At 44.5% G+C, this 18733-nt stretch overlaps 1 protein-coding gene across 3 annotated transcripts in view; it reads left to right on the top strand.

The window, feature by feature from the left end:
- The window catches only part of cog7 (component of oligomeric golgi complex 7), a 62611-nt gene that overhangs the window by 19972 nt on the left and 23906 nt on the right, over positions 1 to 18733 (top strand). For all 3 annotated transcript variants that reach the window (XM_078240339.1, XM_078240340.1, XM_078240341.1), the window contains exons 7-8: positions 3143 to 3265; positions 11752 to 11950. In XM_078240339.1, coding sequence (XP_078096465.1) covers positions 3143 to 3265; positions 11752 to 11950 — 322 coding nt within the window. The remainder of the gene's footprint in view (positions 1 to 3142; positions 3266 to 11751; positions 11951 to 18733) is intronic.

Below are 18733 nucleotides of genomic sequence, written 5' to 3' on the forward strand. Positions count from 1 at the left end.
GCAACTAAAGTAGTGTACTGCAGATGGCTGGGTGAGCCCCACCTGTCCCTGTGTGGGCCCCACCTGTCCCTGTGTGGGCCCCACCTGTCCCTGTGTGGGCCCCACCTGTCCCTGTGTGGGCCCCACCTGTCCCTGTGTGGGCCCCACCTGTCCCTGTGTGGGCCCCCTGTGAACCTCATCTGTTCCTGTGTGAAACCCCCCGTGAAACTCACCTGTCCCTGCGTGACTGCCTCTGTGAACCCCATCTGTCCTTGTGTGAACCCCATATGTCCCTATGCGAACTCCACCTGTTCGTGTGTGAACCTCATATGTCCCTATGTGAACTCCACCTGTTCCTGTGTGAACTCCACCTGTTCCTGTGTGAGTACCTCCGAGAACCCCACCTGTCCCTGTGTGAACCCCACCTGTCCCTGTGTGAACCCCCTGTGAACCCCACATATCCCTGTGTGAAACCACCCATGAACCCCACCTGTCCCAGTGTGAGTACCTTCGTGAGCCCCAGCTGCCCCTGTGCGAGCCCCAGCTGCCCCTGTGCGAGCCCCAGCTGCCCCTGTGCGAGCCCCAGCTGCCCCTGTGCGAGCCCCAGCTGCCCCTGTGCGAGCCCCAGCTGCCCCTGTGCGAGCCCCAGCTGCCCCTGTGCGAGCCCCAGCTGCCGCTGGTGCGTGGAGCCTGAAGAGATAGGAGAGGCGCTAAATGAATATTTTTTGTCAGTATTCACGCAGGAAAAAGACAATGTTGTCGAGGAGAATACTGAGATGCAGGCTATTGGACTAGACGGGTTTGAGGTTAATAAGGAGGAGGTGTTAGCAATTCTGGAAAGTGTGAAAATAGATAAGTCCCCTGGGCCGGATGGGATTTATCCTAGGATTCTCTGGGAGGCAAGGGAGGAGATTGCAGAGCCTTTGGCTTTGATCTTTATGTCGTCATTGTCTACAGGAATAGTGCCAGAAGACTGGAGGATAGCAAATGTTGTCCCCTTGTTCAAGAAGTGAGCCTTACGTCTGTTGTGGGCAAAGTTTTGGAAAGGATTATAAGAGATAGGATTTATAATTATCTAGAAAGGAATAATTTGATTAGGGATAGTCAACACGGTTTTGTGAAGGGTAGGTCGTGCCTCACAAACCTTATTGAGTTCTTTGAGAAGGTGACCAAAGAGGTGGATGAGGGTAAAGCAGTTGATGTGGTGTATATGGATTTCAGTAAAGCGTTTGATAAGGTTCCCCACGGTAAGCTATTGCAGAAGATACGGAGGCATGGGATCGAGGGTGATTTAGCGGTTTGGATCAGGAATTGGCTAGCTGTAAGAAGACAGAGGGTGGTGGTTGATGGGAAATGTTCATCCTGGAGTTCAGTTACTAGTGGTGTACCACAAGGATCTGTTTTGGGGCCACTGCTGTTTGTCATTTTTATAAATGCCTGGATGAGGGCGTAGAAGGATGGGTTAGTAAATTTGCTGATGACACTAAAGTCGGTGGAGTTGTGGACAGTATGGAAGGATGCTGCAGGTTACAGAGGGACATAGATAAGCTGCAGAGCTGGGCTGAGAGGTGGCAAATGGAGTTCAATGCGGAAAAGTATGAGGTGATTCACTTTGGAAGGAGTAACAGGAATACAGAGTACTGGGCTAATGGTAAGATACTTGGTAGTGTGGATGAACAGAGAGATCTCGGTGTCCATGTGCATAGATCCCTGAAAGTTGGCACCCAGGTTGATAGGGTTGTTAAGAAGGCGTACGGAGTGTTAGCTTTTATTGGTAGAGGGATTGAGTTTCAGAGCCAGGAGGTCATGTTGCAGCTGTACAAAACTCTGGTGCGGCCGCACTTGGAGTATTGCGTACAGTTCTGGTCGCCGTATTATAGGAAGAATGTGGAAGTATTGGAAAGGGTGCAGAGGAGATTTACTAGGATGTTGCCTGGTATGGTGGGAAGGTCTTATGAGGAAAGGCTGAGGGACTTGAAGTTGTTTTCGTCAGAGAGAAGAAGGTTAAGAGGTGACTTAATAGAGGCATACAAGATGATCAGAGGATTAGACAGGGTGGACAGTGAGAGCCTTTTTCCTCGGATGGTGATAGCTGGCATGAGGGGACATAGCTTTAAATTGAGGGGTGAGAGATATAGGACAGATGTCAGAGGTAGGTTCTTTACTCAGAGAGTAGTAAGGGCGTGGAATGCCCTGCCTGCAGCAGTAGTGGACTCGCCAACATTAAGCGCATTTAAATGGTCATTGGATAAACATATGGATGATATTGGAATAGTGTAGGATAGATGGGTTTTAGATTGGTTTCACAGGTCGGCGCAACATTGAGGGCCGAAGGGCCTGTACTGCGCTGTAATGTTCTATATTCTATGTCCCTGTGCGAGCCCCAGCGAACCCCACCTGTCCCTGTGTGAGTACCTGTGTGAACCCCACCTATTCCTGTGTGAACCCCCCGTGAACCCCACCTGTCCCTGTGTGAGTACCTGTGCGAACCCCACCTGTCCCTGTATGAACCCCTCGTGAACCCCACCTGCCCCTGTGTGATCCCCCCGTGAACCCCACCTGTCCCTGTGTGAGTACCTGTGCGAACCCCACCTGTCCCTGTGTGAACCCCCCGTGAACCCCACCTGTCCCTGTGTGAGCATCCTCCGTGAACCCCCATTTGTCCCTGGGTGAACCCCCCACGAACCTCGTATGTCCTGGGTAAGTCTCTTGTGAACCCCATCTATCCCAGAGTGAGCCCACCTGTCCCTGTGTGAGCCCCACCTGTCCCTGGGTGGCCCTCAGTAAGCCCTACCCACCTCTGTCTGAACCCCATGTGCCAGCCTATGTTCTAGCCTCATGTGTCATAGCCCCTTGCTAGCACCTTCAGGAGTGGTGAGCTGTGAATTGGAGGGGGATGGTGTTAATTCAGTGTGTCCCTTTATTCATGCCCTGTCTATACGTTCAGTCTCTCCTCAGAGTCATTAATACCTGTGCATTGCAAGAATTATAGACTGCCTGACAGCCCCTTACTGGAGTGGGGCACAGGGAGGTTAAGGAAGTAAAGATGTGAAATAAGCTGTAATTGTGCCGAGGGTGCATTCGGGGCTGGGTTTGTGCTGTTTATTGCAATAACTCGTATTATACCATTCCTTTAGTTGAATTTATTTTTTGCATTCTTCAGAGTCAGCTGGTCTCTGTGTGGCAGGAGCTTTGTCAGAGTGACCTCAGTCTCAATCACCAGCTAACTGAGTTCTACGATACTCTGCTGGCAACATGGCACTCCCAGCTACAGTGGACCAGTCAGGTAATACCCAAGCCTACAAATGAATAAAGGCCCACACTCACATAAAGAAAAAAATATCTTGCTTTTCTGATGCGCCTTTCACAATTTCCGGATGTTCTAAAGCTCTCTACAGCTGACGAAGTACTTTTAAAGTGTAGTTACCAATGTTCCTGCTAAGTCGCACATGTGTGTACCGTGCAGTAGCCTGGAAGGTACCATAGAGGCCTTGTTCCACCTTCAACTCTGCAGCTGTGGAATATTTAAAGCGACCATGCATTGGAAAAACTGGCTGTCCACTCAAATCTTTACAGGGAAGTTTGATAGTTACTGTTGTAATGTAGGAAATGTAACAAACAATTTAAACACAGCAAGCTCCCACAACTAGCAGTGTGATAAATGACCCATACAATCTGTTTTAGTGTTAGTGGTTGAGGAATAAATATCAAAAACCAGTCCTAGCATAAACCTCTTGCTGTTTTGACAAGGGTAACAGCAGAGCAATAGATTATGGTGTCATAGGTTACTTGTACCATAATTTTCTTAATCTGGCATAATGGTGTATTACTGTAGATGCAACATTATTATAGTGCAGTTTTTCAGAGCAGCACTCCCTATTTTTCAAAATAGTGCCATGGGTCAAAAGTATATTCTTGCCACTAGAGGGAGTACGTTATTTTGAAACAAATAGTTCTGGGATACTGGTGACACCAGCAAGAGCAGCATTTATTGCCCATTAATTGTTCCCTGGGATTTATGAATCAGCCATGTAGTGTGAAACTGCAGTCATCGTTTGGCCCAGATCAGCTCAGGGTGCAAGATCCTTTCACAGAAGTACATTCGTGAGGCAGCTGGGTTTCTGCAACAAACTTCCACAATCGCATGTCTGCACACCATCCCTCGCGTGCCCGCGCGCCATCCCTCGCGTGCCCGCGTGCCCTCGCTTGCCGGCCCGCGCGCCCTCCCAAATTGCTTTCCAGAAGGTGATGGGGAGCTTCCTTCTTGAATTGCTGCAGTCCATCTAGTGTAGGTACACCACAGTGCTGTTTGGGATGAAGTTTCAGGATTTTGACTCCGTGATGTTGAAAGAATGCTGATGTAGTTCCAAGTCAGGATGGTGTGTAACTTGGAAGGTAACTTTCAGGAAGTGATGTTCTCATACATCTGTACCCCATCTTCGAGGTGAAAGAATGAATGGGTTTGGAAGGTGTTGTTGAAGGTGCCTTGGCGAGTTGCTGCATTGTATATACACTATTGTTACAGTGCATCAATGGTGGAGGGAGTGAATGTTTAAGATGATGAGTGAGTGCTGATCAAGTGGATTGCTTTGTGCTAGATGGTGTCAAGCTTCTTGAGTGTTATTGGACTACACACAAATCGGCAAGTGTTTCATTGTCTTCCTGACTTGCGCTTGATAGATGGTGGCCAGGTTTTGGGGAGTCGGGAGGTGAGTTGCAGTATATCCCAGCAGGACTGAACCGCAATGCCAGGGCAGCTATGGACCCAGGAAAGTAAGTGTTGTTTTCCTTTACTGCTGGAATTGGCTGGAGGGGACTGTGGCTGTGAAGGAGAGGGAAAATTTACAGCAGTTACGTGCCTCTTATTGATGAGGGCATTACAGCTCCAAAATGTTAAGTGAAATTGTGCAAGGGCAGAATAGTTCTCAGCTAGCTGCAGGTATCGCAATGTGCCTCGTTTTATGTTCCCATAACAGTAAAAAGAACAACACCTTGTCAATTTAGCTTCTGAACTGATGCAGATATCAAGTCCCATTAATCACTGGAATGCGTTTGTGGAATTTGTTTAATGACAACCTGTGAACTGGTTGTTTTCTGGTGTTGTAGTGTTCTGAATGTGCTTAGTGTTTGGCTCTCTTTATTCTCTCTCTCCTGTTCTTCAAGTCCCTGAATTTTCAGCTGGAGATTTCAGTAGTTTCCGTCTACACCCAGCCCTGTGCGTGCCCAGCCCTGCTGCCCCCTCTTGGAACGATAAGTGAACCACAGCTAATCTGGGGTATTCCTGTCTCAATCCGTGACCTATGCTGAACTGGTTGACCAACTGAGGTTGGGATTAGGATCCTGAAAAACTGCCTCAAGCTTAGTTCAGAGTGTGAAATAAAATTGACCAGAGTTCCTACTCTTGACTGTTGTAGATTGACCACCACGAGCAAATGTGAGCTTTGCTTACACCATTTGAACGTCACTGCCTCTTATCTGGTCTTGTGCTCTCTCACATAATTTAATATAACACTGAACAAAACATGATCATCACCCTATCACTTTCAGTTTTTCCAGATAAGGTCACCACCCATCACTCACCGCCATTCCAGGCATGGACATCAGTGGTCTTCATCGTCCACGTGAGGGATAGTCTAATCCCATGTGCCTGTACTGTTCCATATTTCTTTATCACGCTTTCCTTCAATCATTTCCTTCAATCCTTCAAAGGCTATTTCCTCGGGTGGATGGAGCTATTACAAGGGGGCATAACTATAGGGTTCGTGGTGGGAGATGCAGGAAGGATATCAGAGGTAGGTTCTTTACGCAGAGAGTGGTTGGGGTGTGGAATGGACTGCCTGCAGTGATAGTGGAGTCAGACACTTTAGGAACATTTAAGCGGTTATTGGATAGGCACATGGAGCACACCAGGATGATAGGGAGTGGGATAGCTTGATCTTGGTTTCAGATAAAGCTCGGCACAACATCGTGGGCCGAAGGGCCTGTTCTGTGCTGTACTGTTCTATGTTCTATTTATCCGTAAGATGTTGGCATGGGCTCTGCTTCATTCACTCACTCTGGTAATACACTTCCAAAGGCTTTCAAGAAGTTCCTGTACACTGCAGCAACTACATTTTCCCCATTTTGTTTGATGGGTGTGTGTGTGTATATATATATAGGGGAACCATGGAGAAAACTAGTAATGAAGAGTTGGGTATACAAATCAGATGGACAGCTGGATGCAGCAGTTTGGAAAGTGAGTGTAAGGGGGATGATGATTCCTGTAGTTGAGATTTTATTTCTGGATTTAGGTGTCGATTTGCACTCCCTGGTGTTTTATTTCATACCCTTTAAAGGAAATATTCCACCCTGCTCAGTCAAGCATTTGTTAAAATTCTTACCTTCCCTTTTAATTGTTTCCCAGAGGGTATAGTCTCCAGTCCAGTACGATTTGTTACAAATGTATTAAATGTTCTGCCTTATCTCCGATCAGTTTCCAAGAATAAATTTGTGCTATCAGATTAAACATTACTTCTGAAAAGCAATAAATGAGAAATGTCAGTTAAAATATCTACGGATCTTGCATGCTGTGTTCCATAACTGCAGGCAACTTATTTAGGGCAGTCATCCGTGGTCAAGACTCAAATTAACAGGGAATTAAGTCTTTGACCGGAACTTTACCTGTACGTAGACATAGGATGAGAAATAAAGGGGAAGCACTCAGAAGGTTCAAATCCCACGCCTGACTAGAGCACGTAATCCAGCCAGGCAATCCAGTGTCAAGAACACATAAGCCAGGTAGGCACAACAGTGACAAGAGCACATTTTCTACGTTACATTGGTTTCAGATGCATTTTCTTGGCATCAAAGTTCTTTGGGACATCCTGAGGCTGCAAAAGGCCAATTAACAAGGAAGTCTTTCCATACCTGTACGGACATATGAGAGAGAAGAACCATGGGATGATTTCTATTTGGAAGCTGCAAGTTAAAAGAAATCTGGAATTAACAGGAGAAGGCAGATGCACAATATAAAGCACCTTTCCCCTCATAAAATGCCCCAGAGGGGGCGGATTTGAATTCCAAGTAGGGGTATTGATTCTGTTATTAGTCTCAGAATCCATGTAATAATTCCACAGTGTGTTCTTTAGAGTCATAGAGGTTTATAGCATGGAAACAGGCCCTTCGGCCCAACTTGTCTATGCCACTTTTTTTTTTAAACCACTAAGCTAGTCCCAGTTGCCCAAGTTTGGCCCATATACCCATCCAACCCATGTAACTGTCTAACTGCTTTTTAAAAGACAAAATTGTACCCGCCTCTACCACTACCTCTGGCAGCTCGTTCCAGACACTCACCACCCTCTGTGTGAAAAAACTGGCCCTGTGGACCCTTTTGTATCTCTCCCCCCTCACCTTAAACCTATGCCCTCTAGTTTTAGACTCCCCTACCTTTGGGAAAAAATATTGACTATCAAGCTGATCTATGCCCCTCATTATTTTATAGACCTCTATAAGATCAACCCTCAGCCTCCTATGCTCCAGAGAAAAAAGTCCCAGTCTATCCAGCTTCTCCTTATAACTCAAACCATCAAGTCCTGATAGCATCCTAGTAAATCTTTTCTGCACTCTTTCTAGTTTAATAATATCCTTTCTATAATAGGGTGACCAGAATTGTACACAGTATTCCAAGTGTGGCCTGACTAAAGTCTTGTAGAACTTCAACAAGACGTCTCGACTCCTGTAGTCAATGTTCTGGCCAATGAAACCAAGCATGCCGAATGCCTTCTTCACCACCCTGTCCACCTGTGACTCCACTTTCAAGGAGCAATGAACCTGTACTCCTAGATCTCTTTGTTCTATAACTCTCCCCAACACCTGACCATTAACTGAGTAGGTCCTGTCCTGGTTCAATCTACCAAAATGCATCACCTCGCATTTAACTAAATTAAACTCCATCTGCCATTCATCAGCCCACTGGCCCAATTAATCAAGATCCCGTTGCAACCCTAGATAACATTCTTCGCTGTCCACTATGCCATCAATCTTGGCGTCATCTGCAAGCTTACTAACCATGCCTCCTAAATTTTCATCCAAATCATTAATATAAATAATAAAAAAATAATGGACCCAGCACTGATCCCTGAGGCACACCGCTGGTCACAGGCCTCCAGTTTGAAAAACAACCCTCTACAACTACCCTCTATCTTCAGTCATCAAGCCAATTTTGTATCCATTTGGCTACCTCACCCTGAATCCAGTGAGATTTAACCTTATGCAACAGCCTACCATGCGGTACCTTGTCAAAGGCTTTACTAAAGCCCATGTAGACAACATCAACTGCACTGCCCTCATCTACCTTCTTGGTTATCCCTTCAAAAAACGTTTGAGTTCAGGTTTTTAAATAACTGGAATTAAAAAGCTGGTCTCAGTAGAAGTGATGATCAAGCTATCAGGTTGGTGTTTTTAAAAAAAACCCAACTGGTTCACTAATATTCCTTTATGGAAGGAAATCTGCCATTTTTACCCATTCTGGGCCCATAAGTGGCTCCAGTCCCACACTGACTTGACTTTGAATTGGAAGTAGTCTGGAATTTGCATGAAATTATTCCCAGCATTTCAAGCAAACTTGCTCCCATATTCTCACGCCAACTAGGGATGGGCAGTAATTGCTGACCTAACTAGTGGTGCTCATGTTCCGAGAAGGTATTTTGAAAAGGGTGGGGATAGCAGGAAGTTAGAGGAGAGGAACAAAGACACAATCACAAAGTGGATAGATTTGAATCAACATGCCGCCCACAGAAGCAATAAAGGACTTTGGATTTATGGCAAGACTTTATCAATTCTCAAAGCTTTTGACAAATTGAGTAGAGTTTTTGCTTGCAAAAATGACCGATAAGATAGATAAAGTAATGATGTGGTGTGTGTTGATTTTTCACAAGGGTTTTGATAAGAGGTGAGTTTGCAAACAATGAAGAGGATTATGAAAGATTGAAGGAAGACATTGGTTAGCACAGTGAGAAACCCGGTGCATTTTAGTGTATGATAAGAAAATTAAGGGAATGAAAGTATCTACTCAATGGAAAGACACTCAGGAGTAAGGATAATTAGAGACCCAGGGATTCAAATGCAGAATTCCCTGAAAGTGAGAATGCAGGTCTGTAAAACTATTAGAAGCAGCCAGTAACATTTCGGGGCTCTATAATTGGAAGGCATAGAATATAAAATAGGCCTCCTTCTGTACTGTAGCATTTTATTCCAGGGTGATACCAAGAATCTAGAGTTAGGAGATATGATTTGAGAAAATGATAACTTGCACTGGAGGAGAGGAAACTGAAGGAAGATTCAATAGAGGTTTTAAAATTCTGAAGAGTTTTGGTAGAATGGGGTTAGTGCTGTTGCCACATAGCACCAGGGACTCTGGTTCAATTCTGGCCTTGGGTGATTGTGTGGAGTTTGCACATTTTCCCCGTGTCTGCATGGGTTTCCTCTGGGTGCTCCGGTTTCCTTCCACAGCCCAAAGATATGCAGCTTAGGTGGATTGCCCATGCTAAAATTACCCTTTAGTGCCGCAAGATGTGTAGGTTAGTAGGGTAAATCCGTGGATTTACGGGAAAGGGTTAGATACATTGTTGGCGAGTCGGTGCAGACTCGATGGACTGAATGGCCTCCTTCTGTACTGTAGGGATTCTATGATTCTTTTAGGGAGGCAGTGTTTCCATTAGGCAATGAAGAGGGATCATCAATTTTTATCACCATGAGTGAGAAGAGAGTTTAGGAGAAATTTCTTTCCACACAAGGCTGTTGGAGCGTGCCACGGGGACTGGTTGAGGCAGAGGCTTTGCATCTCTTACTGTATCGATCTCTCATTTTGCATGGTGGCAGAGTGTGTTTTCATACCATGTACGAACTCCTCAAATGTATTCCCTCTTTACATGGCCGGGATTTCTGAGAAAAGGGTAAGTTCTGTCATCAGGTTCATATGTCTGTCCTGAGACTGCGCAGGCGGGCGGTGGAACTGCAGTGACGATCTTCCCAGCGACAACATCTTAAACAGCTGCCTCTAGGCCCACCATTCAATGAAGGACACTGGGCTGGCTCTGCATGCAGCCTGATTGGAGGGCTGCCAGCCACACATCCTCAGTAGCAACACAGAGAGAGGTGGCCACACCACCAGCTGCCCTGGTAGATGGCCCTCAACTGGGCCTTCAGTCGGTTACATTTTCCTAAAGTCAATGGGTAGCCAAGCCACTGCCATTCCCATCGCTGTTAAAATGGCCGGCAGGGGAGGGGGACTGTGATGGGGAAACCCCCTGACCTGCCTCCCCAACATTTTATAAACCCCCACCCCAATGCCTCCTAGCCTGTCGCCCAGGGGCCAGTAAATTCTTGCTCTGTGTGATTAGGTTAGCAACACATTGGCTGTACTTTTGGCATTCCTTGGTCGCTATCACAATCCATTCAAAGTGTCATCAGTAATTTCTACATTTTCATGTGTGTGTTTGTACACAGGCACACTAAAAAATGTGAGAACACAACATTTCATTACAAACACCAGGAAAAGTTGTGACTCTTTGCGGTTAGGAAACCTTTTAAATAACATACAGTACATTCACAAAAAACCCCAGACAAATGAATAATCAACAACCTGTTGAAATCGTGTTCCCCAAAGGCAAAATTAAAAATAATTAGTTCCCAGGGTCTTATTAAAAGCAGAAAAGAAAATCAGAGGTTTTAACCCTTTAACAACCAGAGACTTTCTAGTCAACAATACTTTAAAGTCATCTTCAAGAAAGAACTTGAGGGACTGGTTTGGTCAATGATTTTAGATACTCTCTCTCTTTAGGTGTCATGCCCTAAAATGGTGTTGGCAACCATGGATTTCCATGTGTTGGTCCATGGATATGCTTGGCAAGGTACTGTAGTGGTTTGCCATTGCCTTCTGCAGCTTCTAGCTGACCTGGAGACTCTCCCACTCTTATCATCTGCCAAAGGTGATAATCAGCCTATTGACCATGTTATGAATGCCCCTTCCGTGGCCCTCAAGTCTCAGAGTTTGACACTGACCTGGAACTTCTGCTTCAGAGTTAGGGGCATTACGATTGTGCCACAAGAACTCATATTTTAGATACTGCACTTGTATCAGAAGCTTATGTGTAACTTTCAGTTATAAGTGTTTTCCACAATTTCAAAATGTCTCGAGGCCTGTACAGCAAATTATGTACTTTAGAAGTGTAGTCACTATTATTATGTAATGTTAGATACGTATTGAGTAAAATACTAGGGTGAACCAGCCTGTTGTTCTTCAGGAAGATGGGTGGGGTCCTATTTTCTCATCTCATCCAAAAGTTGGCAGCTCTGACAGTACCACACTCCCTCAGTACTGCACTAGGGTGGCAATTTAGATTATGTGTTTAATTCTCTGGGGTGTGACTTGAATATTTGACTTGATGACTCAGATGAAAATTCTGTCTATTGAGTCATGGCTGTTGGTTTTATCTATAAAACAGATAGGCATCGTATCTTGAACAAATTCACTGCCATGTGGAGTATTTTAGGTGAATTGCATTGATAGATTTAAGGGAAAGCTCGATAAACAATTGAGAGAGAAAGAAATAAGTGGATATGCTGATAAGGTGAGGGATGCAGGAGTCTTGTGTGAAGAATAAATGCCAGCATACACATTTTGGGTCGAATGGCTTGTTTCTGTGCTGTGATACGTCCCATACATTACATGCTGCAGTCATTGCTTTTATATGAAATTCACTATCGCTAAAAAAAAGTCTTTATGTTGGCCAGGTCTTCAGGAACCCCTGTGAGATTGTTACTGTGCTACAGATCCAGACCCTGGGGGCTATCGTTCCATCAATCCCCGTTTGCCTCAGCACAGCAATGGAGAGAGCAAGCCTGGAGGACAAGCTTCAGATGCTACTGGATCTCCACGGCAGTACTGTTCACTTTGCTAAGGGCCTGGAGGCCGCAATGCTTCCACACCTAGGTATGTTGGCACACTGAATCTGGCATCCTACAGGAATAGCAGGCTTAAGGGGGGGACATACCTAAAGGACAATATATTGGGTCATAACTTCCTTGGAGTGGCAGTCGGTGTCAGATTGCCATTCTGTACTCAGTTATCTCGCCCAACCTCCCTGACTCAGGCCGGGTGTGATTCATGCAGCACAGCGGGTCCCTGTTTCGAGTGTGAGAGGTCAGAAGAATGGCAACAAACGAGGACACGCAGCCTTTTTAATGTTGTAAAGCAGGTGAGTTTTAATGTCCAAATGAAAATAATAGGATAGGGGGAAGGTAAGTGGCTGGGATTTAGAGCATTGGATATTGGGGAAGGGTGGGGTTGTTTGACATTGGGTGAGCCTGTGAAGAAATGGGCAGGCGGACAACATTCAGTTGGGGGAGGGGCGGGGGCCCGGGGTGGGGGGGGGGGGGGGGGGGGAGCCCGGGGTTGGGGGGGGGGGGGGAGCCCGGGGTTGGGGGGGGAGGGGGGGGGAGAGAGTAGATGTTTAGGTTGGAGGGGTTGCAGCTCAGATCAGGTCAGGAGATGAGGCTTGGGTCAAGTTAAAGGGGATTGGCTTGGGTCATAGGGAGGTCAGGTGGGGTTCAACCAGGTCAGGTTTGGTGGGGAGGGGATGCTTAGTTGGGGTGGGGGAATCTCCTGTGAGGTTGCGAGTGTGGTTGTGTCCTATGTGGGAACCCATCTGGCTGTTTAAAAAAGTTATGCTGAAGTTAGAAATGGTTTTATTGCTCCTAACTTTTTCAGAGTAGCTGTCAGCACAACATTGGCAGAATCGTTTGAAGTTAGTGATTTAAATCACTTTGTCAGATGGTTCTCAGAGCAGCACAACTGTCCAGGATTCCCCAGTGCATCCTTGGGGTACCCTCCAAATCTGACACAGCAAATCCTAGAAGATGCAAGCCATTGAGTAACTCTCCACTTGGATTAGAAGAATTCTGAGGAACAGGACAACCAGCAGAACCTATCCCTTCGTTATAGATCGTTGTAAATTCACACTGGTCTCCTGCTTCCGGAGGGAAATGCCAGGTGGAAGACAAGCCACTGCTTGTCACAGCCCTGTTCCCACCAATCCAGCAGTTTGACTACAGCTCCCATTAGCTGTGCAGGACTGGTGGATTTACCCTCCAGTCACTTAATCCCTGATGCACCTGGAGCATTGTTTCAATTGCCTGTTTCAAAGGTGCCTTGTTCCACACAACTTCTCGACCTTGTATAAGGTACAGAGAATCTTCACCATGGGGATTCCTGCAGAACCTTTGGACCAATTCAGATGCAGCTTTAGCAGTGTGCTGAATGTGACGATTGGTGTTCTTCAGGAATCTATATTGGGGTTTCAGTTTTACACTCAATTGGATCAAGGAACAATGTTCCATATCCACGTTTGCAGACAACATTAAGTTATGGAGAATGCCAGCATTGCGGCTATGTTACTAGACCAGTGATCCAGAAGTCTAGATTAATAATCCCGAGACAATTCAGATCCCACCTTGGCAAATGAGGAATTAAAATTCAATTAATTCATTAAAAGTTAATGTCAGTAATCAGGACCACGAAACTACAAATGGTTGTAAAATCCCATTTTGTTCATTAATGCTCTTTAGGGATGGAAATCTGCTGTCTTTACCCAGTCTGACCTGTCTGTGACTTCAGACCCAAATCAACATCGTTGACTCTTAACTGCCCTCCTAAGCACTTATTTGTATTCAAGGAGGTGTCTCACTCCCACCTTCTCAATGTCAATTAGGAATGGGTAATAAATGCTGACCTTGCCAATGACACCCACATCCAGAGAACAAATTTTAAAAAGGCACAGAAAATTGTGTGGGTTAGTGAAACGTGCTACAAACAGACAAGGACAGACTAGTGAATGGGCTCTAGTGAATGGGCTCTAGTGAATGGGCTCTAGTGAATGGGCTCTAGTGAATGGGCTCTAGTGAATGGGCTCTAGTGAATGGGCTCTAGTGAATGGGCTCTAGGGTGGGCAGAGTTTAATGTAGAGGAAATGTGACAAGTGACTTGGGATCTGAGAAAGACAAACTTAAATATATTCATGATGGTGAGAGACTAGGAGCTGTGAACACCCAAAGGATTTGGATGTCCAGGGTAAACATCACTAAAAAGTTGGACCTAGTCTCCCCAATCAGCAGAAATATTTTTTCTCTATCTATCCTTAATATCTTGAAAGCATTGATCAAATCATCTCTTAATTTTCTAAACTGCAGGACATACAACCCTAATTTTTGTAAACTCTTATTGTAACCTAACACCTAGAGTCCAAGTATTATTCTCGTAAATCTACACTGTAGTACCTCCAAGGCATGGAGCCCAGAACTGCTCATCGTACTACAGGTGTAATCTAACCAGGGCTTTTTAAAAAAAACATGACTTCTATCGCTTGTATTCGCTCTAGTCCTATAAAGGCCAGCATTCATTAGCCTATTAATTACTTTCTACATAAGAACATAAGAACTAGGAGCAGGAGTAGGCCATCTGGCCCCTCGAGCCTGCTCCGCCATTCAATAAGATCATGGCTGATCTTTTTGTGGACTCAGCTCCACTTACCCGCCTGCTCCCCATAACCCTCAAGACCTTTACTGTTAAAATTTTTTATCTATCCTTGCCTTAAAAACATTCAATGAGTAAGCCTCAACTGCTTCACTGAGCAGGGAATTCCACAGATTCACAACCCTTTGTGAAGAAGTTCCTCCTCAACTCAGTCCTAAATCTGCTTTCCCTTATTTTGAGGCTATGCCCCCTAGTTCTAGTTTCACCCGCCAGTGGAAACAACTTCCCTGCTTCTATCTTATCTACTCCCTTCATAATCTTATATGTTTCTATAAGATCTCCCCTCATTCTTCTAAATTCCAATGAGTATAGCCCCAGTCTACTCAGTCTCTCCTCATAAGCCAACCCTCTCAACTCTGGAATCAACCTAGTGAATCTCCTCTGTACCCCCTCCAGTGCCAGTATATCCTTTCTCAAGTAAGGAGACCAGAACTGTACACAGTACCCCAGGTGTGGCCTCACCAGCACCTTATACAGCTGCAACATAACCTCGTTGTTTTTAAACTCCATCCCTCTAGCAATGAAGGACAAAATTCCATTTACCTTCTTAATTACCTGCTGCACCTGCAAACCAATTCCTTGAGATTCCTGCACAAGGACACCCAGGTCCCTCTGCACAGCAGTACTATACTTGTTTAGAATATTTCAATGATTTATGTATCGACATCCAATCATTTTGCATCTCCACTGTCTCTAGCTTTTTACCAATGAAAAAGTACCCTGTCTGCTCTTTCCTGGTCCAAAGTGGATGATTTTATATTTACTTACATTGAAATCCATTTGCCACTGTTTTGTCCATTCACTGAATCCATCAATATCATTTTGTAATTATGATTTCTTCTGCACTGCTTTACAATGTCATCTGTCTTTGTGTCATCAGCAAATTTGGGTATACGGTTTTCTATCTCATCACCTAAGTATCGATGAATACAGTTACTAGTTGAGGTAGTTACACAGGCATTACTGCTTGCCTCTTCCAATGCACTACCAGTCAGTCAGCCTCCAGAGGTCATGCCCGTCAGTGACAGTCTCCCAGTTGTCAGTGTCAATGCTGGCACACTTTGGGACACCACGTGGTACATTCTGTCAGCTAGAGTACCTGGCCATTGTCTCTGTCTCCTGCCACTCAGCAATTTCCTAACCATTTCATTAATTTGCCTTCAATTCCATGAGCTTCAACTTTAGCTGACAGTTTCTAATGAGGGATTTTATAAAATGCTTTCAGGAAGGCCATATAAACAATATGAATAGACATTCACCTATCCACTACTTTCTTCACCTTTTCCAAAAATTCAGTCAGATTCACCAGACATGCCTTACCCTTTACAAATTCAACTGGCGATCTCTTGATCAGCTGAAAAGTTTCAAGGTGTTCAGTCACCCTATTCTTAATTATAGACTCTTGTAGTTTCCCAACAACAGATGTTGAACTAACTGGTCTATAATTCCCTGTTCCCCCTCTCACTTAAATAACAGAGTGACATGCATTGTTGCCATCTGGAGGAACAGTTGCCGAATTGAGGAACTGAGAAGTTTATAGTTGGGGCACTTGCAGTGTTCTCAGCTGCTTCTTTTAAACCCTGGGTTGGAAACTATTTAGTCCTGCAGATGTGTCACCCTTTAGTGCCACTAATTTCCTTCATCGGTTATTTTAGATACGTTAATTTTAGTGATTCCCTGACATTGACAGGCTGACCACTTCTTCGACTGTAGATATGCGTGTCTGTTATTTTCTTATGTTGATCAGCATGGTCAGTTTTTAAGGGGCACCTATTGCTGTTGACCACACTTTTTCCTAATGTAATTTTTGTGTTGATTTTGATTTCCTTTGCAAGTTTCTTTTTATAGTCACGTTTTGTAACTCTTTCTGTTTTGGGACCCTTTGTTCTTTGTATCTTTCCCATTTACTAGGATTTGTATTTTTTTGAATGCTTTCAGTTTTATGCTGTCTCTTACCTCTATATCTGTCCATAGCTGTTTTTTTTGGCAAGTAGAGTATTTGCCCCCAAGGGGTATGAATTTGTTTTATATCGCATTAAATACATTTTTTTTTTGTTTCAATCCAATTCAAAATCTCAGCAAGTGAGACATTCCAGATCCAAGCTGACAAGACAGACAGGCATCCCACTTCCTGCCTTGGTCTTGATCTACATGATCCAAGCTGATTGGAGTAGGCATTGCACCTTCTCCAAGGCTTGATCTCATTTGCAACTTAGCCAAAAGGCCTAGATGCTGCTTTAAAAAAATTGCTTCAAATGAAACCTCAGCGCAACCCCATGTCTTCAACAAAGTGCAGGACGCCAAAACTACGCTTGATCTTAGCCAAAAGGCATTAAATACATTTCTGAACACCTCCCACTGATCTTTGGTCATTCTGACAATTAACGTATTTACTCAGTTTACTATGGACAGTGTCTGTCTCATCCCATTGAAGTCAGCCTTACCTCAATCTAAAGTCTTAGTTGTTTCAGATTTCTCTCTTTCAACACAACATTGAACTCGATTATATTATGATTGCTATGAGGTAAATGTTCATGCACTGTTGAGCTGTTAGCTAAATATGGCTCATTACTCCATGCTAAATCTGGCTTATTACTCATTACTAAATCTAAGAAGGTACACTCCTTTGTTGGTTCTTTGACATATTGCAACAGAAAACTATCCCACTCACATTCAGGAACTTTGCAACCCTTCTAACATGTGCTAGTGTGCTAATCCCAACCTATTTGAAGTTAAAATCCCTATTAAAACCACAATTGCTACCCGGGTCCTATACACAACTTCCACTATCGTCGTAAATCCTTTTCTGCTTCTTTGTTCAATCCTCTCCTCTGCCTGTTTGCCACTCGTTATATCCTTTCTTGACATTATGGTGCTTTACAACGGCCGCCTTCCAAGACATAGGACGATGGTTTGTACTGTGGTAGTCAAATGAATACGAGAGTAAACTAGTGAAAAAGTAAAAACACACTGTAAAAGCTTCTATAGGTATGTAAAATGGAAAAGATTAGCAAAAACAAACATGGGTCTATCACAAGTAGAGTCAAAGAATTTATAATGGGGAATAAGGAAATAGCAGAGAAACTAAAGAAATACAAAGAACAAAGAAAAGTACAGTACAGAAACAGGCCCTTCGGCCCTCCAAACCCGAATACTTTGGGGGTGATTTTACCAAAATAATTCTCAGTCAGAGCTTGAAAACAGGAGAAATTTGCGCCGTTTTTTTGAATGACTTAATAATCGAATAATAGGCAATTGAGTATGCAAATGATATGTTGGCCTTTGTTGCCAGAGGATTTGAGTATAGGAGTTAAGATGTCTCACTGCTCCTTACCTCAGAAAAGATATACTTGCCATAGAGAGATAGGTTCACCAAACTGGTAGCATAGTGGTTAGCACTGCTGCTTCACAGCGCCAAGGACCCTGGTTCGATTCCTGGCTTGGGTCACTGTCTGTGTGGAATTTGCACGTTCTCCCCGTGTCTGCGTGGGTTTCCTCCGGGTGCTTCAATTTCCTCCCACATTCTGAAAGACGTGCTGGTTAGGTGCATTGACCCGAACAGGCACCGGAGTGTGGCGACTAGGGGAATTTCACAGGAACTCCATTGCAGTGTTAATGTAAGCCTCACTTGTGACTAATAAATAAACTTTAAACTTTAATTACTGGATGATACGATTGTGCTATGAGGACAGAATAAATAGACTGGGATTTTATTCTCTGGAGTTTAGAAGAATGAATGGTGATTTCAAACATACAAAATTCTTACAGGGCTTGACAGGATAGATATAGGAAGGACGTTTACCCTGGCTGTGGGGATTCTAGAACCAGGAGGCACAGCCTCAGAATAAGGGGCAGACCATTGAGGACTGAGATGAGGAGGAATTTCTTCACTCCGAGGGTGGTGAAGCTTTGGAATTCTCTGCTCCGGAGGCAGTGGAGGTTCTGTTGTGGTTTATGTTCAAGACTGAGATTTCTACATATTAAAAACATCAAAGCATAGAACCATAGAACATTACAGCACAGAAACAGGCCTTTTGGCCCTTCTTGCCTGTGCTGAACCATTTTTGTGCCTAGTCCCACTGACCTGCACCTGGACCATATCCCTCCACACCCCTCTCATCCATGTACCTGTCCAAGTTTTTCTTAAATGTTAAAAGGTGGCATTCACCACCTCATCTGGCAGCT

Source organism: Mustelus asterias, chromosome 23 (assembly GCF_964213995.1).
Source record: "Mustelus asterias chromosome 23, sMusAst1.hap1.1, whole genome shotgun sequence".
Taxonomy (NCBI): Eukaryota; Metazoa; Chordata; class Chondrichthyes; order Carcharhiniformes; family Triakidae; genus Mustelus; species Mustelus asterias.